General features: G+C 34.3%; 6 protein-coding genes across 7 annotated transcripts; 2 read left to right on the forward strand and 4 right to left on the reverse strand.

Moving 5' to 3' along the window:
- Window positions 1-144: 144 nt before the first annotated feature.
- LOC111804610 (uncharacterized) lies at window positions 145-3,309 on the reverse strand. Of its 2 annotated transcripts, XM_023689433.2 has the most exons (5): window positions 2,943-3,309; window positions 2,593-2,731; window positions 2,337-2,501; window positions 764-1,785; window positions 145-436 (listed from the first exon to the last, which is right to left on the reverse strand). In XM_023689433.2, the coding sequence occupies exons 1-5, from the start codon at window positions 3,128-3,130 to the stop codon at window positions 424-426; spliced, it is 1,527 nt and encodes a 508-aa protein (XP_023545201.2). In that variant the 5' UTR covers window positions 3,131-3,309; the 3' UTR covers window positions 145-423. The 2 variants fall into 2 exon arrangements, with proteins under 2 accessions (XP_023545201.2, XP_023545202.2); XM_023689434.2 differs by lacking the exon at window positions 145-436 and having other exon boundaries at window positions 540-1,785; window positions 2,943-3,308.
- Window positions 3,310-4,120: 811 nt separating this feature from the next.
- LOC111777447 (uncharacterized) lies at window positions 4,121-5,591 on the reverse strand. Its single transcript, XM_087128755.1, has 2 exons — window positions 5,212-5,591; window positions 4,121-4,449 (listed from the first exon to the last, which is right to left on the reverse strand). The coding sequence occupies exons 1-2, from the start codon at window positions 5,465-5,467 to the stop codon at window positions 4,292-4,294; spliced, it is 414 nt and encodes a 137-aa protein (XP_086984881.1). The 5' UTR covers window positions 5,468-5,591; the 3' UTR covers window positions 4,121-4,291.
- Window positions 5,592-7,520: 1,929 nt separating this feature from the next.
- On the forward strand, window positions 7,521-10,728 carry LOC111779060 (peptide methionine sulfoxide reductase A3-like). Its single transcript, XM_087128756.1, has 2 exons — window positions 7,521-8,130; window positions 10,258-10,728. The coding sequence occupies exons 1-2, from the start codon at window positions 7,582-7,584 to the stop codon at window positions 10,507-10,509; spliced, it is 801 nt and encodes a 266-aa protein (XP_086984882.1). The 5' UTR covers window positions 7,521-7,581; the 3' UTR covers window positions 10,510-10,728.
- Window positions 10,729-14,265: 3,537 nt separating this feature from the next.
- LOC111789779 (cyclin-U4-1) lies at window positions 14,266-15,678 on the forward strand. Its single transcript, XM_023670468.2, has 2 exons — window positions 14,266-14,939; window positions 15,161-15,678. Exons 1-2 carry the CDS (start codon window positions 14,590-14,592, stop codon window positions 15,402-15,404), a joined length of 594 nt encoding a protein of 197 aa, XP_023526236.2. The 5' UTR covers window positions 14,266-14,589; the 3' UTR covers window positions 15,405-15,678.
- Window positions 15,679-15,836: 158 nt separating this feature from the next.
- LOC111807856 (uncharacterized) lies at window positions 15,837-16,580 on the reverse strand. Its single transcript, XM_023693720.2, has one exon. The coding sequence runs from the start codon at window positions 16,513-16,515 to the stop codon at window positions 16,033-16,035; it is 483 nt and encodes a 160-aa protein (XP_023549488.2). The 5' UTR covers window positions 16,516-16,580; the 3' UTR covers window positions 15,837-16,032.
- Window positions 16,581-19,085: 2,505 nt separating this feature from the next.
- On the reverse strand, window positions 19,086-22,759 carry LOC111796843 (glutamate dehydrogenase 2). The gene is made up of 9 exons (XM_023679624.2): window positions 22,434-22,759; window positions 22,144-22,257; window positions 21,208-21,429; window positions 21,024-21,098; window positions 20,813-20,929; window positions 20,468-20,718; window positions 20,318-20,393; window positions 20,149-20,235; window positions 19,086-19,517 (listed from the first exon to the last, which is right to left on the reverse strand). The coding sequence occupies exons 1-9, from the start codon at window positions 22,539-22,541 to the stop codon at window positions 19,332-19,334; spliced, it is 1,236 nt and encodes a 411-aa protein (XP_023535392.2). The 5' UTR covers window positions 22,542-22,759; the 3' UTR covers window positions 19,086-19,331.
- Window positions 22,760-24,974: the final 2,215 nt, after the last annotated feature.

The following is a 24,974-nucleotide window of genomic DNA, read 5'->3' on the forward strand; positions in this document are numbered from 1 at the left end:
CCACAAGAAAACAATTATAATAATTCTAGACATTTAACAATATTGATCGTGTACTCTAGAGTTAGTATAGATAAAATATAGTTTGGATATGTTGCGATGAAAAGAAAATAAGAAAGTGAGCGTAAAAAACAAGTGAGGCTAGACTTTCGACAACTTATTGCACCTTAATTTTCATGCACTAAACAATTCTAACAAAGTTGGGAGACCAACATGCGTTGTTCTTATTTCTTTTGCATCGATTCGTTTTAAGCTTGTAAGTAGGAACAACTTAGGAAATTACGTTCACTTTTGCTTTCCTCGAGTATTTCCACACGTCTTAATCCTTCAAGTGCCCAAAGCAATATTATTACTCCAGCTCGATCTTTCGACCGATGCATCGAAAGCCTCCAGCTCCTTTGGCTTCATCGACGGTGGACTATACCATCATTCCATCCTTCTGATATTTGAAAAAAAAAAACATGAACATTTAGCCTTGAGGAATGGTGCTGAAAGACATAGGACAAAAAATCATCAAGAATTATGTAAACGAGATCAAAAAGTAATATGAAATGACTTTTGTTTCATAATGATCACAATTTTGCTATTAATTTAGTACAAATTTCATTATAGATAAGTATAATACTAATGGATTGAAAAGATAATACAAATACATGAACTCCAAATGTTTTAAAGAAGCAATTCTTCAGAGTCAACAGCAGCAGAAACACTAAGAAAGGATGTTATACAGTAATCATAAGCAAAGTGTATAGGTGATGTGCATTACCGTCGAAAAGCATTGGCTTCAATATCAGATTTACCCTGTGAATAATACGTCCTACGACGAATACTCTCCTCGATCGTTGAGCTTCCTCCCTTCTCGGCACCATACATGCTTTTCTGAGCAGCGTCCAAGAAATTTTTGCTCGAGGGCACTGCTGCATTTTGTTTGGCTTCCAGTGCATCATCCTCAGCTGCCTGCTTCAAACGCTTCCATCTTTGCTCTTCATGTAACTCGGCATCCTGCTGCATCTCACGCAGCCTAGCAGCACGCTCTTCTTCTGAAAGCTTTGTAGCAGGCCTACGGTGCTTATGGCGCGACTCATGAGGAGTTTCAGAAGCATTGGGTTCATAAGATCTCGATTCCCCCACTCTTCTGCTCACCTTTTCGTTGTTAGCATAAGAATCTCTCGATCTCTTTGATCTGTCATGATGTCTCTCTGCAGAATCATGAGAATTGATTTTGAATGACTTTCGATCTGACTGATCGTACGTCGTTTGTGCTGCAGCATATTTCGAGCCTCTGTCATGGTCCCTCTCGTTCTTATAATCATTTCTTCTCCTTCTATCTTCTGAATAAGAGTGATCATCATGTCTTGAACTCGTGTCACGATCATCTTTATGATCTCTCTCGTTCTTATAATCAGTTCTCCTCCTATCTTCAGAATAAGAATGATCATCATGTCTTGAACTCTTGTCACGATCGTCTTTATGATCCCTCTCATTCTTATAATTAGTTCTACTCCTATCTTCGGGATAAGAATGATCATCATGTCTTGAACTCTTGTCGCGATCATCTTTATGATCTCTCTCATTCTTATAATTAGTTCTCCTCCTATCTTCGGAATAAGAATTATCATCATGTTTTGAACTCTTTTCATGACCATGTTTCCTTCTCTGCCTCTCAGGGCTGGCATCTTCAGAATCATGATCTCGTTCGGGAGAAAAATGTTTAGATTTACTATGTCGCTGCTTCTTTCGATCTCTTTTATGATCAGGTTTCTTTTCCTTGTGTTTTTCCCCTTCAACCTATAAATATGTATGGAGAGAAAGAAAAAAAAAAAACCCTCAAAATCAATTCTTCAAATCGAAAAAGGAAAGAGCTTGCATGTAAAAGCTCAAGCCCACCGCTAGCTGATATTGTCCGCTTTGGCCCGTTATGCTAGGGGAATGAGTGCCAGCGAGGGCACTGGACCCCGAAAGAGAGTGGATTGAGATCTCACATCAATTGGAGAGGGGAACAAAGCATTTTTTTTTTTTTTTTTTTTTCATAAGAGTGGAAACCTCTCCCTAGCAGACGCGTTTTAAAACTTTTAAAACTGTGAGGCTGACAACGATACGTAACAGGCCAAAGCGGACAATATCTGCTTACAGTGGACTTAATCTGTTTCATCACACTACCAACAAGTGTCCATAGACAAGCTAACATATAAGTTTTAGAGAGTTTCACTGGACAAGAATGAATGGAAGAAGAATATTTCCATATAATTTCCACAGCCAATGCTTAATAGGATTGTAGGATTGTTTTGCGACAAAGGAGAAAATAAAACAGCAGGGAAGAAAGAAAAATGGGAACTTACAGTCTTGCGAATCATAGCCATCTGAATAGGATTGTTTTTTACGCGTGCAAGAGCTTGTTGCTCACGTTGTCGAATGATAAGCAAAGGATCAGAATGAAGCTTCCTCCATGCGTCATTAGCAGAAGGAAGTTTATCCACAAACAGAGCTCCTGGGACAGCGGCTTCCTGTAAAACAACACAAAAATCATGATTGAGCACCGAAGACATAGCCAAAGCACACAAATTAATAGAACAGCGACAACGAGTGTAACAGTACCTTGGAACTAGATGGGTCAGAGGAAGCCGCGGGAGTAGATGTACTAGGTAGGGTTTCGAGACTCTTAAATCCATCGGACTCGCTGGCTTTCCCGACTGCCAAACCCGATTCATAAAGAAACTCCAATCTCTCCTGCTTCCTGAAACGCCATATCGACCAAAATCCGAATATTAGCCAAATCGATCGAACAAATTAGACCCTAAACCTAACCCTAATCCTAACCGAGGACACATTTTCAATCCTTATCTACTCAGAGATCGAATTGAATTTGAAACTCACAGACTACCTATACAATATAAAATTCGATCTGTAAACAACACGATAGAAGAAAGACATAAGGAAACACATACGGAACGAGGCCGGCCTGTTCTTGAAGAAGACGAAACTCTTGGCGCTCCTTCTCCTCATGGATCTGCTTACGGAGCTCTTCCAACTTCTTCTGCTCGGCCTCGTGCTTCTGCTCCGCCTTCCAGACGTTCTCTATGTTCCGGAGACTGCCGGTGTGCCATCCTTTCTTGTTCAAGAACTTCAACGCCATGTCTCTAACCGAGTTTCACTTAGGAATCGAACTCTTAACCACCAGCGCTGTGGTTTTGTGAGGAAGAAGTTCGAGATTCAGATTGGGGAATCGGATCGCCCCCGTCGCTGCCGCCGCCTCTCCTAGCCCGCGAATGTTTGACCCACTAGTAATCTGAAAGAAACCCAAGTGATAAGCAGAAAATGATTAAATTATAGTTTAAATCGGACACAAATTTAAAGAATTTTCTTTTGATTTTAAAAATTTTAAAATATAAATTTTAGCGTCAATAATTTAGTGTTAAGTTATGTCCACGATTTATACGTATATTAACATATTATTGGCATAAAATTCAAAAAATATTCTTAAAGCCTACATTGGTAGAAAACTCTTTATTTTTTTAGGTAAATTCTAAATAAATAAATAAGCAAACTTTTTAAAATAAGATGTGATTTAATTTTTTATTTTGATTCTTCGTATATTTTCCATTATTAAATATCTTTTCAAAATTAAAAAATATATATTCAATTTAGCCATAAATCCCCTCCAAAAAAAAAAAAAAACCTTAATTACCTTATCCACTATGTTTTTTTTTTTTTTTTTTTTTTGTAAGAAATCAATTAATTATTAACAATAATTTTCATAATATAAAATAAATTATTACAAATTCTAAGACTAAAATACTATATATATATATTTAAGAGATTAAATTATTACGAACAAATTATTTCAAATCAAAATTCAGGCTAGCCCTTATTTTATTTTAAAAATAAGGAGTTTATTGGTATATAAACGGAAGCTTTGAGTATTTTAATTTTTTTTTAATTTTTTTTAAAGTACTGTGAATTAATGAAACTTTTTAATAGCCAATTATTTTTTAAAAAAAATTTAAAGATAATTATATTTTTTTAAGTTTAAGGATACGAGATCAAAATCTTTTAGCTTAAAAGAGTGTTCGTAAGAAACGGTATTATCGATAACGACATGAGTTATCGATAACGACATGAGTAGTTGGTAGTTGATTTAAAGTTTTATGTCTAGCATTCAAAATCTTTTATTTCGATCAACGTTCTCATAAAAAACCTTCTCTATTATGGTACTATCTATCGAAAGCTTTATCGACAACGTCAGTACGAGTAGGTATAATAATACGCAGGTAGTATCGTAACAATTGATACGAGGTTAATGGAGCCTCTTGATTTTGAGGGTAGAGGGAGTTGAGTCCAAGATTGGGAGAGCTTCGTTTTGGGCACCACCAAATTCCCTCTCAATTTCCCCCTCAACGTTCAATCCTTCAATTCTTGCTGCCATTGGATCCCATCTCATCCCCACATCTATTTCTGCACATTAAAAATAAAATTTAAAAAAAAAAAAAGCCAATTACAATAATAATAAATAAATAAATACTAAATATACGTTGACCTACTTTATATAAATGAAATATTAATATTTTTTTTAATCATATTTTAAAAAAATCTCAATTTTGAAAAAAAAAAAGTAATTTAAAAAAAATTATTTATTTTTTAAAACTTAGCTAATAAATATGAAATTCATTATAAAAAATTTGAATTGCTCGAGACAATTTATTTATTTTTTTTATTGAAATGTTGAAATACTGCTAAAATTAAATAACACAACAAATAAAAATATATGCACATTTTAAAATTTTAAAATTTGAAGACATTAATATTATTTTGAAAGGTTTAATTTACATATCAATAATAAAAATATTTTAAAAAAAAAAAATTGAAGGTATTTTTAAAGATTTTAAATGAGTTTAAAAATATTAACAAAAATTTTAAAATATTTTTGAAAATCAGTTTTAAATTAGTTTCTAGAATTTAAAATATCGTTTTTAATGTAGGAATGTTATGGAAGTGTTTTAAATTTAAAATTATTATATAAAATTTTAAGTTTAATTTTTTTAGATAAAAGAAAAAAAAAATGAAATTTGGAATTTGTTGGATTAGCGGAAAACTCTCAGTTTCGGAACAGGGAAATTTTATTTCATTTTCCCGGAAAAACCAATGGCGGGAAAGAATGAAAGATTCGAAGAAGGAGAATTCGAAATCTACCTGCGTTACGTTACGATCTTCTCTTACCTGGATTGGAGAAGAACCACAGAAGAATGGCGCAGAGAACCAAAACGAGAGGAATCACATGAACAGCAGTTGCGGCGAACTTGAATCGCGCCTTCTCTCGCTTCACCATCTCATCCGCTGGATAACTCGTCGGCTGCTCATTTCCGTCAAATGATAATCGCAACGCCTGGCCTGGCGTCGATGACAGCGCCGGCGACGGGGAGGAGGACGAGTAGTATTCATCGGAGAATCGGTTCCAGCTCACCGATCGGTGCATTTTTTCTGTTTCTTTCAAGTTGTGTTTCGCGATGAGATGAGAAGGAAATGGAGAGGCGGAGAAGCGAGACTGAGATGTATGATGGTGCGCGTTGTATTGCAGGAAACGACAGGGAGAAAATGTAGCCGAAGCAAGAAGAATCGGCTTGTGAATTGGAACAAATCTGTTTGATGAATGACCTGACTGAAGGCCGAGCACATCGATTGGTAATTTACTTGACTTTTCTCGAATCTGACTTTGAAATGTGTGATGATGCGCGTTGTATGCTGGAAACGGCAGGGAGAAAATGTAGCCGAAGCAAGAAGAATCGGCTTGCGAATTGGAACAAATCTGTTTGACGAATGTCCTGACTGAAGGCCGAGCACATCGATTGGTAATCAACTTGACTTTTCTCGAATCTGACTTTGTCTGAGTTTTACATTCGTTTACTTACAATAAAATTATATAATCCATACATGTAATCATATTGAAGAAATTCTCAAATGCTATCACATATCTTTACTAAATATAAGAGAAAAATATGGATTCAATGCTGTTAATGCTTGTAGACTTGTTTTTTAATGAAATTATTGTTTGTTTGGATTTGAATTCAAAATCAACCTTATTTCTGCTTAGTACTCGATTGAAGTGAGTGAAATAATCAATACTGTGCGCACTTTGGGTTACAGTTATGATATAGATTAACTCATCTGAAATTATTGCTGTACATTTTTTATATGTAAGAAATCTATATTTTTTTTTTGTTCTTTCCAAATTCGAATTTTCATTTATCATCTTGTTTTATTTTTAGAATATTTCATTTGAACTGTCTCTAAGTGTATGCCATTACAAATAAATCTTAGTTCATAAACTTTAAGCTATGTAGGCTAATTTTATTGTAATTATCATTACCTTCATAATTAGAAAAACTAAATTGAAACATCAGTCTAGCGATAACCTGAGCTTTATTCCTGGATTTTGATTGTGTTGATGAAGCTCTTTCCTTCTGCAAGATCATTGCTGAAGAGAAATTTGAGAAAATCGTTGAAGTTGCTCTCTTTACATTTCTATGGATTTTGTTCATCCACAAGCTCTTCTGCAGGCTTCGTTTTCTCGTCCATTCCCAAGCTGTGCAGACTGGTAATGGTGATTTTTGTGCTCCCAGAATTGACAGTGGCTCTGTGGACAAAACCTTGTAAAGCCCATTGCTCAGAACCTCCCACATGAACATGCAGCGCGCCATCAATTTTTGGAACCGGCTTCCATCTCCCGTTAGCCATGTCCATGACTTCCAGGCCCTGGCTGCTTTGAAAAGAACTGAAGTCTTTATGTGGCTGCAGCTCAAGTCCGACCAGTCTCGTCTGCTTTAGAAATTGAGTGAGTTCATTTTTACTCCTAAATTTATGTTTCATTGAAGAGAATGCCTTCGTACTGCGCCGTGTGTGCAGAGAAGTCCAACCTTTAATCAATTTATACCTATAAAGTTTAGGTTTTATTAGTATTAATTTAAATTATCTCTTAGATTTTATTTGAAAACATTAATTATAAACACACGAAAATATGAAAACTTATAGTGGTAAACATCTAAACTTTCTTTAGTTTGTCTGAGGTAAGAAATTGAAGGTTAAAACTTATTATCCCTTTATTGTTATTATATACATATAATTAGAATATAAGAATTTGTTTCTTAGTTTAAATGAGTATTTATTAAACCTGAGAAGTTTGTCCAAGTCTTAGTTAATAGTAATTTGTCTAGTTTAATTTGTCTAGTTTAAGCATATATGAAGTTAGGGATTCGAATATATAGATTTGAATTTGATTGTTAATTATCAACTGTATATATATAATTTTAAAGCTTATGATTACAAGTCTAATATTAGCAATAGTTTGTTTGTAGATGCATTTTTTTTACTTCTTAAACAAATTTAATGTCAATCCAAATTTAAAAGTTTTAAGAATATTTTAAATGTTTTTTTTAAGCAAATTTAAAAAAAAAAAAAAAAAAAAAAACAGAAAAGAAGCTTCCCTCAAAGTGCCAATCCCAATTCGTAACGATTTCGTATCAGAGGGTCATCCCTTGGGGAACAAGATTTAATATTCCAACACGTTTTGGTCCCGTCCTTTCTCTTTACGCAATGCTAAAAAACTGGGCTATACCCTCTTATTCTTCTGCTGTCTCTCTTCTGCTACTTCTCATTTCCTTTTCTCTCTCAAAATCCACTTCAAATTCCTCAAAACCCTTCTTCCCTCAATCCAATTTCACAATCAAACCCCCCTCTCCCTTCCCCAAAACTTACCGACCCATTTCTTCAGAAGGGCCGTCCATGAATCTCTGGAACAAGCTCGGATTCGGGTCCAGAGCCACCGAGGCCTCGCCGGAGTCGTTGGCGATTGCACAAGGTCCAGACGATGACATTCCGGCGCCGGGCCAGCAGTTTGCCCAATTTGGGGCGGGCTGCTTTTGGGGCGTCGAATTGGCGTTTCAACGAGTGCCCGGTTTGACCAAAACGGAGGTCGGTTACACTCAAGGGCATATTCATAATCCGACTTATGAGGATGTTTGTTCGGGGCAGAGCAATCACTCTGAGGTCGTTCGGGTTCAGTATGATCCCAAAGAGTGCAGTTACGAGTCTCTGCTTGATGCGTTTTGGGCTCGACATGATCCTACTACTCTTAATCGGCAGGTTCGTTGAGTTTTTTTTTTTTTTTTACCAATTCTTGTGATATGTTATGGTTCTTGACTGAGTTCTTTGTGTTTCTTTTGAAATTTCTATTGGTTAACCTTTGTTTGGGTAGTTCCTCTTGGGATTATTGGAGTTCCTTGGTTATTTTGTCAAGCTTTTATAGAATTGGAGTTTGGATGCTCACTAATTTCACATTTGAGTTCATTTTCTCTGATGCGGATTGCTTGTTGATTTGAAATGGTAAAGCCTCATGTTTTGTATGGGTCAGGAGAAAGGAAAAGCATATATTTGCTTCTGAAAAAATATAATAGTAACGAAGTGGACAAATATGAACTGCGTTAGAAGTCTATGGAGGGATGTTAAGTTTTTGTTAATGCTTTGTTATTCAAAGCACGATGCTTTCATGACCATACTGATAATTGCAGATTTTTACTTGTGTTAAGGAAGACTGTTTGTTTTGATGTTTTGCTACAGATGTATGACTCCTGTATTTTTGTTGTGTTTCCTGGTAAACAATGTGAAGGAACGCAAAGGATGACTGTTTTTAATAGCATAAAAACATGAAATATATGTTTAGATGTTGAATTTATCAAACGTAGGCTGGGTTGTGCAGGGCTAGACATGACTTCACCTCACTTTGGATATTGTAATTTATGTCTCTGTTACCATATTTTTTTTTTCGTGCATTGTGCTTCTTTAGTTGGAATAGAACATTTTTTATTGAAAAAGAAAAATGAAATTGGCAAAGGAGACACCTCTTAATTTCAGAAGAGGGCATGCAATTTGTATATTATCTTTCTTATCCATGTCTGTGTTGGTTTTAGGTTTAAGGGTAGTGCATTGATTCAGGTGATTTGAGGGTTGAGAATTTAGCTGAAAAGAATGTTGCCTTTTTGACTGAGTGGCTGTATATTTTTCCTTGGAACTTTGTGAGGGTTGAGAAATTCGTTGCTTTTTTTACTGAATTGCTATAGCATTTCTCCTTGGAACTTGATGCTTCTTGATATAGGATCGATTTAAGTATGGACATCATTCCAATGGTTAGAGCTCCAATGTGTTTTAAATGGCACTTTCGTGAATCTTAAGAAAGCTGTTCTCATTGTTTGCCTTGTTTTATCAGATTCATTAAATTATCAGTTGGTATGTGGCCTATGCATTTCTTGGACCATTGGATGGACCGACATGGTTTCTTTTGGTTGCGTTTCCTTGTCTTGACAAACTTCCCTCCATAAAAAATGCAAATTGCATTTTTTATTCTTTTTTGTTTGTCGGCTGTTCTTTAGGGGTAGGGGTCAAATGTAAAATTCTTAAGAAAGCTGAGTTTTTCTTAAGGCATGTCATGCGCTCAGCTTACCCTAGCCCCGTTCCTTTTGCTCAGTTTTTCTCGATCGAGATTTTTGTCTCCTTGGTTGGACAGCTCGAAAAATCCAACCACTTCACCTTCTACTTGACTTTTGTGTCAACCCAACCCGAATGGAGGATTAACATCATATACCTTATCCAGAGGTTTCCCAATTTAGTTCTTGGTCATAGATTCGTAGTGATTTGCTCTTTGCCAAACAAAAAAAAAAAAAAAAAAAACGCATTTTAAGTCTTTGGGTCACATTCTTTGGAGGAACCTCCTCTTTGAAGATTTGGCTTACAGTCTAAAGCTTTTAGGGTGCTGTTAGTTCGAGAGAACGGTTCTCTTATAATAGGAAAAGTCCTTTTGCATCCTCCTATTCTTGACAGGGGACGATTTCTTTGGTAGGTTCGCTTGTAAGCTTCATTTATAGAGGATTGGGTTAGAAAGAAATAGGAGTGTTCAAGCTTTGAATCAGTGATTTCAGGGGATATGGATCTCACTCGACCAGCATTTCAAATGACTCGAAAATCATCCTCCGACCAATTTGGGGAAAGAAGTATTATTTTTCAAGTACTACAGACATCTAAACATATTGTTCTTGTTTCTTACTTGTGTCATTTTCTAGCATGAGCTACTTATCTTATTTCTTGTACTGAAAGATGCATCATACACGAAATTTAGCATTGAGATAACTTTTCCATTATTATGCATATGATATGAGTCTTCTATTCATTCCCTGATCTAAATCCAAGTAATAGTATTCATATTGTTTGGGTTGACAGGGAAATGATGTGGGAACACAATACAGATCTGGCATATACTTCTACACTCCTGAACAACAGAAAGCGGCTCTCGAATCAATGGAACGCCACCAGAAGTTATTGAACAGGAAGATCATGACTGAGATTCTTCCTGCCAAGAAATTCTACCGAGCGGAGGAATACCATCAGCAATACCTTGAGAAAGGTGGGAGGTTTGGCTCCAAGCAATCTGCTGCTAAAGGCTGCAATGACCCAATTCGATGCTACGGTTAGTTAAGTTGGTCTTGGCAGGTAATATTAGTTTCCCAGCTTCAAGATTATGGTATTCTGTATACATCTATGACTAGATTTGACAAGCTCTCTCAGACGTTACTTGTAAAAAGAATCTTGGATGTATGTATCTATCTGTAATTGGTTTGGCTTTCCTAATAAACGAAGTTGTAGTTGTAAGGATGCTTTCCCTCAATCTAATGGTCTAAAAATCTTGTGGAAGCTTGATGAATTGGTCCATGCATGTTGAAAGTGAATGATATCATATTATTTTTAAAAGTACTTTGCAAAGCGTTTTTGATATCAACATAATCCTTTTGTACAAAGTAATGGTGGAAAGTCATCGATGATGTTCTATGAATAATAATAGAAATGGTCGTAGTAGAATATTCAAACAGATCTTTGTTCGGAGGAAAGTTTAGTTTGCATGAGTAGATAGGATTCTTAGATGTGTAGTCTCATGCATTCCTACATTATCGTAATTTTCTATACATGAGCTGTTTTAAACTCCCAATATCGTATTTTGAGTTATAGTTCATGTTTTGTGTCTGCCGAATTTCTTACTCAAACCATTGATATCTTAGTTTGTTGTGACTTGTTTCAATTCATAATCGTGTGCTCTATCTTTGAGCTATATGTCTTTCTTTGTCCTTGTATATATGAATCGAACTACGAGCATTGTGCTTTGAGCTACCAGCCTCGTATTGCTCCTGAGTGTCCCCTCTTCATAGATTTGGGATTGCTTGCCATTTTGGAGGTATTTTGTTTGCTATATATTTGAAACAGTCAAAATCTTGAAAAGGAGTGGGACAGCAAAATGTTGTATGACAGAGACAAAACAAGTGGGACAGCGTCTCTTCTCAAATATTTGGTGTGTCAATGCCCACCACTCGGATGAACCCAATTATTTTCTATCATACGTTACATAGAAAACTTTAGTCCACATATCCTTTTTTTTTAATTATTATTTTTAATATTTTATTTCTATAAATCTCATTTTATTTATTTATTTATTCTTTTTTTGCCTTTTTAATTTTCCTTAGAACTTTTTGTCTTTTATTTATTTATTTGAAGAAAATGACTTCTCTTTGTCTCATTTTAATCATTTCGTATTTAAATTTTCGTAAATTTGAATTATTACCGATTTTTAAATGGTTAATTAGTGTCTTATCCACTAAGTTATACTTGAATTAGCCATTTTATGCTATGAAAATCTTAATATGGGTGGTAGTTTAAATTTTAATTATATTTACTTTTTTTGTATTATAATTTTTTTTCAAGAAAATAGGGATAATTAATTGTTGATTTTAAGTTCATGTTGACCATCACTTTGAGTATAATCAATTAGCTAATTCATTGGTGACCTTTTTTTCTAGGTTAAATTTGCATTATAATCTAATCTTTGAATTTATTTTCATAAAAAAATTAGTTTTAAAATCTCAAATATTATATTTCAAAAGTTTCATCTACATTAATAAATATAACATTTAGCAAATATAACATTGGTATCATATGTTCTATCAACTTATCCATCATATAGATATAAAAGATTATTTAATTGATATGTCACGTCGACGATCAATTAATTTTACGTATCTAATTCTAGATATTGAAACATTAATTAATGGATTAAACAAATAAATATTCAAAGTATAATAATTAAATTTATAATGTAAAACATTGAAATTGTGAAGATAAATATTCGATTATTATAAAAAAAAAAAATACATATATATTTTTTTTTGAAGATTTTCGGCAAGACTGTCGGTGAATAATTAACTTGATTTAAATGTTAAAAAAAGGATAAAAAAAAAAAAGAAGAGAAATGTAGACCAATTATATTATTGAAATTGAAACATGGCCACCCCACACCTTTCGAACACGTGAAGCACACGTATCGCGGCCGACACGTCGTTGCTTCCTTACCCCTCTTCTCTCTTTATCAGCCGACACCATATTTACCAACTTAAGTAACATTGAAATCACTAAAATTTCAAATATTTAGAATAAAGAATAAGTTAGGGGACAAGGCTAAATTCGTCCATTTAAAATGATGTCGAGTACCGAATTCTGATTCAAATCCAATATTTCACCTATCAGTACGTAGGAAAAGTATTGATCTAACACCGATAAACAACTGCCGTTCTCAAGATTTTTAAAAAATCAAAATTACTTATATTAAAACTTGTTCGAAGGGATTATTTGGAAAAATAATTTCTAAAATTAAAATACTAAAATAAAATTTAATAAAATTTAAGAATGATGAATAAAGTTTAAATTAAATACTAATTACTCAAGGGAGATTTTGGTAATTTTTAAACCTTCAACTTAATCTGAACTGATGATATGAATTATGACTATGTTGATGGTTCCGTCATCTATTAATTTGAATTTTTTCACCAAAAAAATGACTTCTCTATTTTAGGCATTGGGTCCTTAAATAGAACGTGGGTTAGCTCTATGATGAGTAGATACTTAAATGCAAAGGAAAAAGAGGTCTATCATTCTCTCCCAAGTTGGTATTTTAAGCGTATGGTGTTTATCGAGAGACCTAAGTCCTTTTGAAAGGTACGTTACTATAAACTTACCAAATAAATGAGAATTGAAATTACTCTTTTACCCTTAGATAGCTAACTATATGATGGGTAGATACTTAAATGCAAAGGGAAAAAGGACCTATCGTTCTCTCCCAAGTTGGTATTTTAAGTGTATGGTGTTTATTGAGAGACTCGAGCCCTTTTAAAAGGTATGTCACTATAAACTTACCAAATAAACGGGAACTGAAATTACCCTTTTACCCCTAGGCAGCTATTTGCACTTATTAAAGTTGACAAGAGAGTTGGCCCATGTCTTTACCTTTGTTTGTTAGAAAAATAAAAATAAATAAAAGAAGAAAATAAAATAAAAAAGAAAATTGGAGTGATGGGGACCATATGACAAATAGTAATATTTATGGGACCATTTTGTAATTAAAAAAAATTAATTATATGGAAAAAGAAAATCCACCAAATTTCTTCCTAGCCTGATCTAGATATAAAGCACTAACCATGTGACATCGCTTCTTAGTTTGGCAAAAAACAGCCTGTTCTTTCGTAATTATTTTTAATTATTTTCATGAATTAAAACCAAATTAATTTAAGACATCGTTCAAATGAAATTAAAATTAATTTTCATCAACCTAATCATATGAATTTGAATTTTCATACGTCCACCGTTAAATTTTGAGTAAAATATACTCGGTTTCTCGAATTTGATCATAAAATTTCAAACCCAGAAGCTATCATTGTTTACTCCCGTGGGTCGGAGGGTAAATTTTGAATTTTCATACGTCCACTGTTAAATTTTGAGTAAAATATACTTGATTTATCAAATTTGATCCATAAAATTTCAAACCCAGAAGCTGCCATTGTTTACTCCCGTGGGTCCGAGGGTGAATTTTGAATTTTCATACGTGCACCGTTAAATTTTGGGCAAAATATATTTGGTTTATCGAATTTGATCCATAAAATTTCAAACCCAGAAGCTGCCATTGTTTACTCCCGTGGGTCAGAGGGTGAATTTTGAATTTTCATATGTTAACCGTTAAATTTTAGGCAAAATATACTCGGTTTCTCGAATTTGATCCATAAAATTTCAAACCCATAAGCTATCATTGTTTACTAAGGATGAATTTGAATTTTATCCGTCCACCGTTAAATTTTAAGCAAAATATATACTTAATTTTCCGAATTTGATTCATGACCTTTTAAACTCAAAAGTTGTCGTTGTTTACTCCCGCAAGTCAGAGAACGACGGAGACGAAGGAGGACACTAAACGGAACCTATCACCAGCAAATGTCCCATACATCTCAAGAGACGGAGAAGGAGGAGAACACTAAGTGGGACCTATCACCAGCGAATATCCCATACATCTCGACGAGAGGCCTATCAAGAAAAACCTCCTCCCATAAATGAACACACACACAAAACCCAATACATTTCAACACAAAAAGCCAAAAAAAAAACAAAAGAAAAAACTGAGCTGTACTTATTCTCCACCCAATTCAAGTCCCTTCAAAAGCTCAACAACTTGGAGCTCCATCAATGGCAGACTTAGATCACCATAATCAAATGGCCGTTCCAATTCCCAAAGTCATCACTTTCCTGTCCTCCCTTTTGCAGAGGGTGTCGGAGTCCAATGATCAAAGCCATCAGCTTCAAAGCGCGGCTAAAGTTTCAGCCTTTCATGGCTTGACAAAGCCCACCATTTCGATCCAAACCTACTTGGAGAGGATATTTAAGTACGCTAATTGCAGCCCCAGCTGCTTCGTCGTGGCTTATGTTTATCTTGATCGGCTCGCTCAGCGCCACCCTTCTTTGCCCATTGATTCCTTCAATGTTCATCGGCTTCTCATTACCAGTGTTCTTGTTTCCGCCAAGTTCTTGGATGACTTGTAAGCATAATATATATATATATATATATATTTTTTTTTTAATTTATTCAATTGGGTTCTTATTATTCCTCGTCTACTTGATTTTCGGATTGAGTTCGGTTCGGAGTCTCGAGTTTTGGGTCTCGGGTTTCGATCCTTCTTATGTTAAAATGTTTGATAGAATATTAAATTTTTATATTTTTTCTTTGTTTTTATGATTTTTTTTTTTTTTTTATTTTCAGGTGTTACAATAATGCTTACTATGCGAAAGTGGGTGGAATAAGCAGGGTGGAGATGAACCTTCTTGAAATCGATTTCTTATTTGGTTTAGGGTTCCAACTTAACGTGACACCGAACACTTTTCACACTTACTGTTCTTATCTCCGACCGGAAGTGTTATCGACGCAATCCAATCTTCCGATCCCCATAAAATTTTATTCCTTTCCCGAAGATGAAGCGTCTCATCAAAAACAATTGATAGCTTAAATCACATGAAATGATCGATTAGAAGCAATCGTGGCAAGGCACAACGGGCTCTCCCTTGGCTTTCAGCTGGGGATGTGGACCTTTTTGGGCTTAAATGTGGGCTTTTTTTGGGCCCAAGAACCCACCCTAATTTTTGCCTCTCTTGTAGTTGGACATTTTTGCCCTCCCCATGTCTGTTGTGTAGAATTGTATTTTGGTTGTTTGTGAGTATAAATATTGTAATTTTTGTTTAATTCAATCTATTTGTGAAAATTTAAATGTTCGTATTATTAAAGTTTTGAGTAAATTTAATTTTTTTATAATTTTAATTTTTAATAACTAAAACTAATTAATCTCACAAAAAAATATTCATGAACACAATAATAAATTATATTTATTTACCATTATATATATATATATATATATATATATATTATATTATTGATATTTAAATTAATTTAAATATGTTTTTATTAAATATAATTAGTTTAAGTAATTGCATATACAATATAATACCAACTATAATATAGTTATAAGGCTAATTCATAAACTATATATTATAGAGATATTAGAGCTACATACGATTAATGTCTTACATATTTATATAATTATTATTATTCTATATGTCTATTGACATATATTTTTTCTACTAGGGCTTGTTTTTGTCCTTTGAATTAGTGGCGGAACGATATTCGCTGTCGCTCGAACGGCTGTATCCGCCGCCATTCCCGCCGCCTCCAGAGTTGCCATAGCCACTTCCGAACCCATATCCACTACCGTGGGCACCACCACCCCCGCTTCCATATCCCCATCCCGAGCCCGAGCCCGATCCCGATCCCGATCCAAATCCATATCCATAACCTTTTCCGAATCCGTTTGAGGATCGGCCCGAACCCGAGCCGTAACCCCAGCCACTCCCTGGGCTGGACCCCCAACCCCAATTATAGTTCCAATTAGGGCCATGGGAAGAGCCATAGCCGCCAGTGGGGTTCCCACCTCCATTTCCGTTGGGTCCCCAAGACATGCCGGGAAAGTTTAGCAGTTTCCGGCTATGATCGCGGCGGCTGACGGCGGAGGAAGCTGTGATGAATAAGAGGAGAAAGATGAGATGAAATGTTGATGGTTTTTTCATGTTTTTATTGAGAGATTTGAAGAAATTATTAATTCTGGTTTACAGGTAGTAGTTGGGTTGTGGCATTTTATAGTGGGACAATTTATTTATTTATTATTATTTATTATTTATTATTTATTATTTATTTAATTTTTATTTCTTTTTGTGAGTGCACGCCCATACTCCACAATTTTACCCTAAAAAGACATAATTAAACAACGTGTTTTTAGCATTAAAGGTATAAAGATGCCAAAACAACTAATTAAAAAAACAAATCGCTTTTTTATGAGGAAATTAAATAATTAATTAATTTGGATAATATATAAAAATTAATTTTAATTTACAAAATTTAAAATTACGTAACAACAGTTAATTTTTTTTTTAAAAAAAATAGAATTACTTACTTTTATAATTTTTTAGTAATGGTATTTATCATATTTTATTTCATAAAAATTAAAGATTTTTTCTATTTCTATGGGAACAAAATGAAGTAATGGGCATAAATATTAGAGAAAATTGGAATAATTTCTATTTTTTGGAAATTCCACAATAAATAAATAAATAAAATGCTAAATCCTATGCCCATAAATTAAATTTAAATATTTTATAGGTTACTATATTATAAACTAGGGAAGAAAATGAATTCCTTCATGACAGTGAAATTAACACCTCATTTTAAGCTAACCAAGTTCAATGGTGGTGGGCACCATTGAGCTTTAACGGCCCATTCCAATGAAGCCACGTGGACCAAAGACGGAGCAGAATTGGACCGTCACGGAATTTATTACACCCGCTTTTTTTTGGGTGAGGATAATTTGTGCCGTGATCTGCTGAGTGGAAAATACAGGTAATGACTTTGACTTCCACGTTCTTTGGTTGGACGGTTGTGATTCTCTTTAAATATTCAATCTCGCCACTCTATTATCTTGCCACGTGTATTCCACCACGTCGTTTTTAAAAAAATATTGTTATTTTTCCATAGTGATGATTCTATTAGATGTGTGGCTATGATTCTTTTTATGCTCTAGAGTGGACAAAAATATCTAAAAAGTTTATTATTTTAATTAGATTTTTACCATTTTAATTAAGGTTATAATACTATGTTTTAATATAATTATTTGTTTACTGTTAATAAATTTTTTTAAAGGGAATGGATAATTATTATTTGGATCAAAGTATAAGAATTGGTTATGTTAATTGATGTTAACTACAGAGATAAAAGACCATAATTAAGCATAATTTAAGGTTTAGACATGTAATTAATTTTTCTTATCCAAACATTTGTGACTTTACTTTATTTGAATGGAAAAAAACCCGCCTTTTCAATTATTTAAATGCTAGTGGATTATGTAATGATGAGTTTAACATGTTTTACGGTTTGATGTCTCTTCAAATTAAAATTTTAAAATTAAGACCATATAACTTTTATTTAAAAAAAGGTTTGCAAAATTAAAGTTTTTGTAACGGCCTAGATTCACAGGTAGCAGATATTGTCTTCTTTGGACTTCCCCTTAAGGCTTTAAAACGCGTATGCTAGGGGAAGGTTTCCACACCTGGGACACTAGCAGATATTGTCCGGTTTCCACACCTGTGACACTAGCAGATATTGTCTGGTTTCCACACCTGGAACACTAGCAGATATTGTCCTCTTTGGGTTTCCATACCTGGGACACTAGCAGATATTGTCCTCTTTGGGTTTCCATACCTGGGACACTAGCAGATATTGTCCTCTTTGGGTTTCCACACTTGGGACACTAGCAGATATTGTCCTCCACACTTGGGACACTAGCAGATATTGTCCTCCACACCTGGGACACTAGCAGATATTGTCCTCCACTGGGACACTAGCAGATATTGTCCTTTTTGGGTTTCCACACCTGGGACACTAGCAAATATTGTCTGGTTTCCACACCTGGAACACTAGCAGATATTGTCCTCTTTGGGTGATATTGTCATATTGTCCTCTTTGGGTCCTCTTTGGGTGATATTGTCATATTGTCCTCTTTGGGTTTCCATATATTGTCCTCTTTGGGTTTCCATACCTGGGACACTAGCAGATATTGTCCTCTTTGGGCTTCCTTCCCAACCAACAATGTGAGACATCATAAGCACATATTATAACTAGTTGAGTTATGAACATATTAGTTATCTGTGAATATGTACCCCTTCCACCCGAAGAAGAGATCCTAGTTCAGAATTTCAACTGAAAGGAATAGAGCACTGAAAATGTCGAGAATCTAGGGCACAAAAAAACACATGGCCAAGGTTGGGTGCCCTAATTAGTTGAAAATTATTGTTGTTTAAGGCCCCAAATCCATGTGGGTGTCCTCTAAATTCATCCACTTGAGCCATTTTCTAACCAACCCATTAAGTGGGGCCCATTTTGAGCCCTCCTTTTTTAATGGGCCCAAACTATTTGCATTTCAAAGGATAACTTTGAGCTCCACTATGGCCCAACAACAGCATTCCCTACTACTCTCTCTTAAATTCTTCTCTATTTATTTTATTTTATTTCATTTATTAAATTAAATATGTAATATGATGTTCTTATAGTCCAAGATAATTTAATTTAATTTAATTTAAAAGAAAAGTGAAGAAGTAATCAGAATTTATTAAATTTTCATTGATAGACATAATGTAACAACAATAGAATTAAGACATGTTACAAATTACCACGCTGAAAAAAAAAATTAAGTTTCAACAGTTTATGCTAATCCAATCTGTGTATGCTTTTTCATAAGTTGAAGAAAATCAAATAGAACTAAATACTAGTAGAAGTTAGATCCAACCTTCTGCTTTCTTCCGTGGTGATACACAAGTTTATCTTCTATTATAAATTAAGCTTCCCAACCTCGAAGAAGCGTGGCACGTGCGACTCGGTTTACGCCCAACGTGAAAGCGCCCATTCGCAGGTTGCAGTCGTGGGACTTGCACATGTTCTTTATGTTGTGAAATGCTTTGGTCATGTACTTTTGTAGCTCACTGTTTACTTTGTCTTCATCCCACATGAACCCTTGAATGTTCTGCAGATTTAAGTACAATGATGTTATTGTTAGTTATACGTCGTCTGCATAATCTCTAAACCACGGGACTCCCCGTTAGATATCTATTTAGTTTTTGAAAATTAAGCTTATAGCTACTACTTCCATTCATGATATCGTTATCTACCAGAGCGTCAAATATTGTAACTGATTCCAATAACATAACAAACCGTTTAACTACAACAGCTCAAACCCACTACTAGCAAATATTGTTATTCTTGGGCTTCTGAGCTACAACTCAAGGCTTTAAAATGTGTCTACCAGGGAGCGGTTTCCACACCCTTGTAAGGAATGCTTCGTTCTCCTCTCCAACCGATGTGGGGTCTCACAATCCACCCCTTAGGAGCCCAGATCCTCGCTGACACACCACCCGGTGTCTGGCTCTAATACCATTTGTAACAGCCCAAGCCCACCGCTAGCAGATATTGTCCTATTTAGACTTTCCCTTCTAGGATTCCCCTTAATGCTTTTAAAGGCATCTACTAGGGAGAGGTTTCCACACCCTTATAAAGAATGCTTCGTTTTTCTCTCCATCTCTCCAACCGACGTGGGTCTTACATTAACCATCCAACCAAGAAGTACTAGGAAAAACATGTCTTGTTTTGGTTGTTACCTGAACCCACTCGAAGTAGCTTACAGTCACTCCACCGGCATTCGCATATATGTCGGGTAGAATTACGACGCCCTTCTTAGATAGGATCTGCAGCAATGGAGATTAAGAGATCAGAAACCAATGCTGGTTGTTTATGGTTTGGAAAAACATGTCTTTATTGGCTAGTTACCTCATCTGCATCAGGATCTGTGGGGTGATTTGCTGCCTCAACGATGAACTTGGCTTTCACTTCACCAGCATTTTCCCTGTAAACAACATAAAACATTTATAACCATATAGATTGGCCATTGTAAGATTGAAATTTCAGGACAGAACAAACCTGTTTAGAACTCCCCCTAAGGCACAAGGGATAAGAACATCACAATCATGTATGAGTAGCTCGTTTGGATCCATACTATCTGCACCTTGAAAGTTCACTAGGCTTCCAGTGCTTTTTTTGTGCATGTGAAGCTCTTGAATGTCGATACCGTTCGGATTCGTTACTGCACCAGTGATATCACTTATTGCAACGACCTTTCCACCTTTCTCATGAATGAGCTTCGATGCCCAATATCCCACATTTCCAAAACCCTGTAATTTTTTAGTTGCAAATGGTCAGTACCTTATATATGGAAAAGAAGGCAATGTGCAACAAAAGAGGCAAGAATTAACATGTTTCAAGTACCTGAATAGCAAAAGTCATGTTCTTGATCTGTTTTCCATGCTCAGCAAGTAAGGCCTCTGTTGCAAAAACAACACCACGGCCGGTTGCGGCTTCTCTACCAAGTGATCCACCCAGGTCCTTAAATTTCAAAGGCACAAAGTCAGTAAGAGATTAACAGAAGAAATACTTGAAGATTGGAAGCTCATGGGATTTGATATATTTAAGGACTTACTATGGGCTTTCCAGTGACAACAGCAGGCGAGTGGCCATGAAATTTTGAGTATTCATCCAAAATCCATGCCATAGTCTGCAAACATCATCTCAGAATATGAGACTAACTTCATAGGATTCAGAGTACTAAATGAATTCAAGCATTACAGAAAAAACATGACCAAGCAGCAATCAGTAGTTCGAACCTGTGCATTTGTGCCCATATCTGGAGCTGGAACATCAGTATGAATTCCAATGAGATCATGAATCTTTTGTGTAAACACACGGGTCAACCGCTCGAGTTCGCTGTTACTCAACTCCCTCGGGTTGCAGCCAATGCCACCCTTTGCACCACCATATGGGATATCAGCAACAGCAGTCTTCCATGTCATTAATTGAGCCAAAGCATTCACTTCATCGGGATCAACCTTTTCAGACAAACCATTCATCTCAAAACCAAAATAAATAATGAAGTTCAAGAAGACATTTCCTCATTTAAGTCACAGAACTTTTCTCTTGTCTTAACATGTTTAAACAAATCAACTATACAGAATGGTTTTTCATTTCTTTTGACAAGGATACAATTTAGAGGACAGGGGATTTGAACAGAAGTACATCACATCAAGTTGAATTTGTTAGTTGAACCCAAGATTGCTTGATATGTATTTTAGGAATTAGTAATGCCAAAATGTTTGAACCTTCAATAAGGCTCAAAGAATCAAATTCAACGAATATCAAGAAATCGTGTAAAAATGCATATATGACAATCAAATTGACTGACCAGAGCTCTGATGCCAAAGGCATATATTGAGGACTATATTAATGGCCATCAATTCTAAACAGTACCCTTATTGCAACTTGTAAAAGTATAAATTTAGACTATTTTGTATATTTTCAACAAAGGATAAATTTACAAAAATAAAAATAAAAAATCAACTTATAGGAAAAATATTTTAAAATTTACACTTTTTGCCTTTTGGACTTCCATTAAGGGTATTGGAAACAAGGATTATGTCTAAATCTATCTTCTACTTTTGAGCTTAAACGATCAATTTCTTAATCAATTGAAGAGATAAAAATATGCAAAATCTCTCAATTAGAGAGGAAAAAAAAAAGTAAATAGTGAAAGAGAGAACAAAAACCTCAGGATGATATCTGATCCCTCCTTTCATGGGGCCACGAGCATTGTCGTGTTGCACTCTGAACCCGACGTACGACACCAAGCTTCCGTCGTCCTTTGGAATCGTGCACTCCACCTGTTCTCCAACGCCACATTCAAGTCCAAATCAATCAAGCAATAAAATCAACGGAACGATCTACCGATCGTCTTCGATTCACAAATCAGGAATCACGAAAAAAGCGATTTTACCGAGAAACAACCAAAAACAAGCCAGAAAATCAAAATAAAACAGTTTCAGAATAGAATACAAACCTTGATCTCTCTAAACGGAATCAAAAGACTCTTCTCAAGCTTGGAATCCAATCCAAGAATCCGAGCAGCATGGCGGAAATTTCTGTTCGTTGCTGCGAGAGCATTCATCGCAACTACTAATGGAACGACTCTGAGAGAAAATTGAAACAGAGATTCGCGGAAAACGAACGGAAGATAGAAAAACCTCAAGTCGATTGAGTGAAAACGAAGATGAATCAAGGGAGAAAGGTATGGAATGATAGAAAGAGAGAGCAAAATGAGATAATTTTATAGGCTGCGATCTGAGACGAGTCCAAGTAGGCAGTAGTCCTAATCCCCGAAGGAAGACGAAGCTGAATTGGTCCAAAAACGAATTCTTAATAGTTTAGGGGCCTTTCTCTAATTAATTATTTTTTCTTTTTTTTTTTCCCGGTAATTTGGATCTTGCCATTAAAACCTGTAAATATTCTGACTCCCAATTCCGGATTTTCGGTTTTTTTTTTTTTTATTATTTAAAAACTTTATAAATAATTTTTAAACACAACACATTGAAAATTTATTTAAAATTATGTATTTTTTAAATATAAAATATTTTTTAATTCACAATTAAATATTTTTTTACAACAAAAATGGAATATGAGAAATTAAATTTTTTACTTCAAAATTCAAAAATCACTATTAAACTAAAATGGGATTAATAAATTGAAATAATTTAGTTGTGATTAAATTAAAACCGTATTTTTTAATTCTATAAAAACACAATATTTTTAATTTTTCGAACTAAATAAAAATAATATTTTTAAGTTAAAAAGCTACCCAATAAAAATAGTAAAAAAAAAAAAAGTAAATGACTCAAAGTAACATTTTTTAGGGTAAAAATTATAAATTTAAGATATAATTGGAAAAAATTCGAAGTTTATGATAAAAAAATTAAAGACGAGAATATAATAATTCAAACGGAATAACTATATTTATATCCATTCCACCGCTCTTTTAATCATAAAGTTTAATTTTATTCGTTACCGAGATGGAAAGTTACCATTTAAAAAATAAAAATAAAATAAATTAAAATAAGCTAAAGAGAAAGATGCCTTGGTCTGAATTTATTTTTCATGCCAGTTTCAATGTCTCTTCTGAATTTTTTTTTTTTATTATTAAATTAATTTTTAATCTAGAATTGTAATTTAAGCAATTAAGCATAAATAGTTTTATTTATTTTAATTTTTAAATATCTAAAATCAAATGAAAAGACCAACTTGTCAACGACGACCCATATATACAGCAGCCATGAATATGGGTAATGGGAGCCAACGACTCAGATCCACGTGGCGTTGACACGTCACCACCTAGTCATTATCCATAAAAATAAAATAAAATAAAGGCTAACACGTTGTCTCTTCTGATCACTAAACCAAAAAAGGAATTAACAAAGTAAAACCCGTTTTCAGAGCGCTGCATAGATATGACGTGGCCACGCACCGACTCTCTGGAAAGGGGCGGATGGGTAATTTTAATAATTTTAATAGATTTAAATTATATTATATTCATTAGATTAATTAAAAACGATTAAATAAAATGAAATAAAAAATTAATTTGTGCTCTATTATTTATTTATTTATTATTACTATTATTACATGTATGTGCATGTTATAGTTTTAAAAATATTTTTCAATGCAATTATTAATTATTAATATTTTATTTTTGTAATGTTTGAATAATGGATAACGTGGCTCTTTGGGTTTTGAAAGGCTACAAAAAAATCAATTTCATTTCCAATACTTAATTAATTAAATAAATAAATAATATTTTTATAATAAGTTAAAAAAACAATTTAAATAGGCATTGGAATCAAACTCGAACTCTAGCATTCCAAGCTGGAATTTATGCACCTACCCACCCCTATTTGTTTATTTTTAGAGATATGGAGGGGTATTGATGTAATTTCAACCAAAAGAACTCATAAAATATTTTATATTATTGAGCGTGCTTATCGAAACAATTACTAAGAGAGGTTTCGTTATTTTTGTCAATTGGTCTGAGATCATAATATAAACCTAGTTAAACGTAAGGTAAACTCTTAGATTTGTCTCAATATCGGAAAAATAAAAGTAATATAAGGTGACAAACAAGTATAGCTCTATATGTAAGAGTCGGTCTCGTTCAAGAGGAGGTAACAAATGGTCCAATAGGCGATCGTTGCCGTCGAAAAATATTTTACGGCATCTAGACAATATGGGTGCTTAAATGGTATTTTGTTCGAGATGAGGTAATTCATACATTTGCCATGTGTCACGGTCATGTTTGTCCAAGACGTGCTGTCTATGGTCGCATGTCTGTTGCATGCCAAAACCCTTGTATTGTATCACTTTATTGCTTTCCTCTACTGACGTTTCGGTAAAATTATGTATGGTTCTGTTAAATTTGAAATACTTCATAATTTTAATATTTGTCATCGTAAAATAAAACATTATAAAATATTAATAATTTAATAAGAGTTTTGGGATAATTAATAATAATAATAATAAAAGTAATAAATAAATGTATTTTAGCATTGGCACCTTA

The sequence above is a fragment of the Cucurbita pepo genome, chromosome 1, assembly GCF_057944985.1.
Source record: "Cucurbita pepo subsp. pepo isolate OVF chromosome 1, ASM5794498v1, whole genome shotgun sequence".
NCBI classification, from domain to species: domain Eukaryota; kingdom Viridiplantae; phylum Streptophyta; class Magnoliopsida; order Cucurbitales; family Cucurbitaceae; genus Cucurbita; species Cucurbita pepo.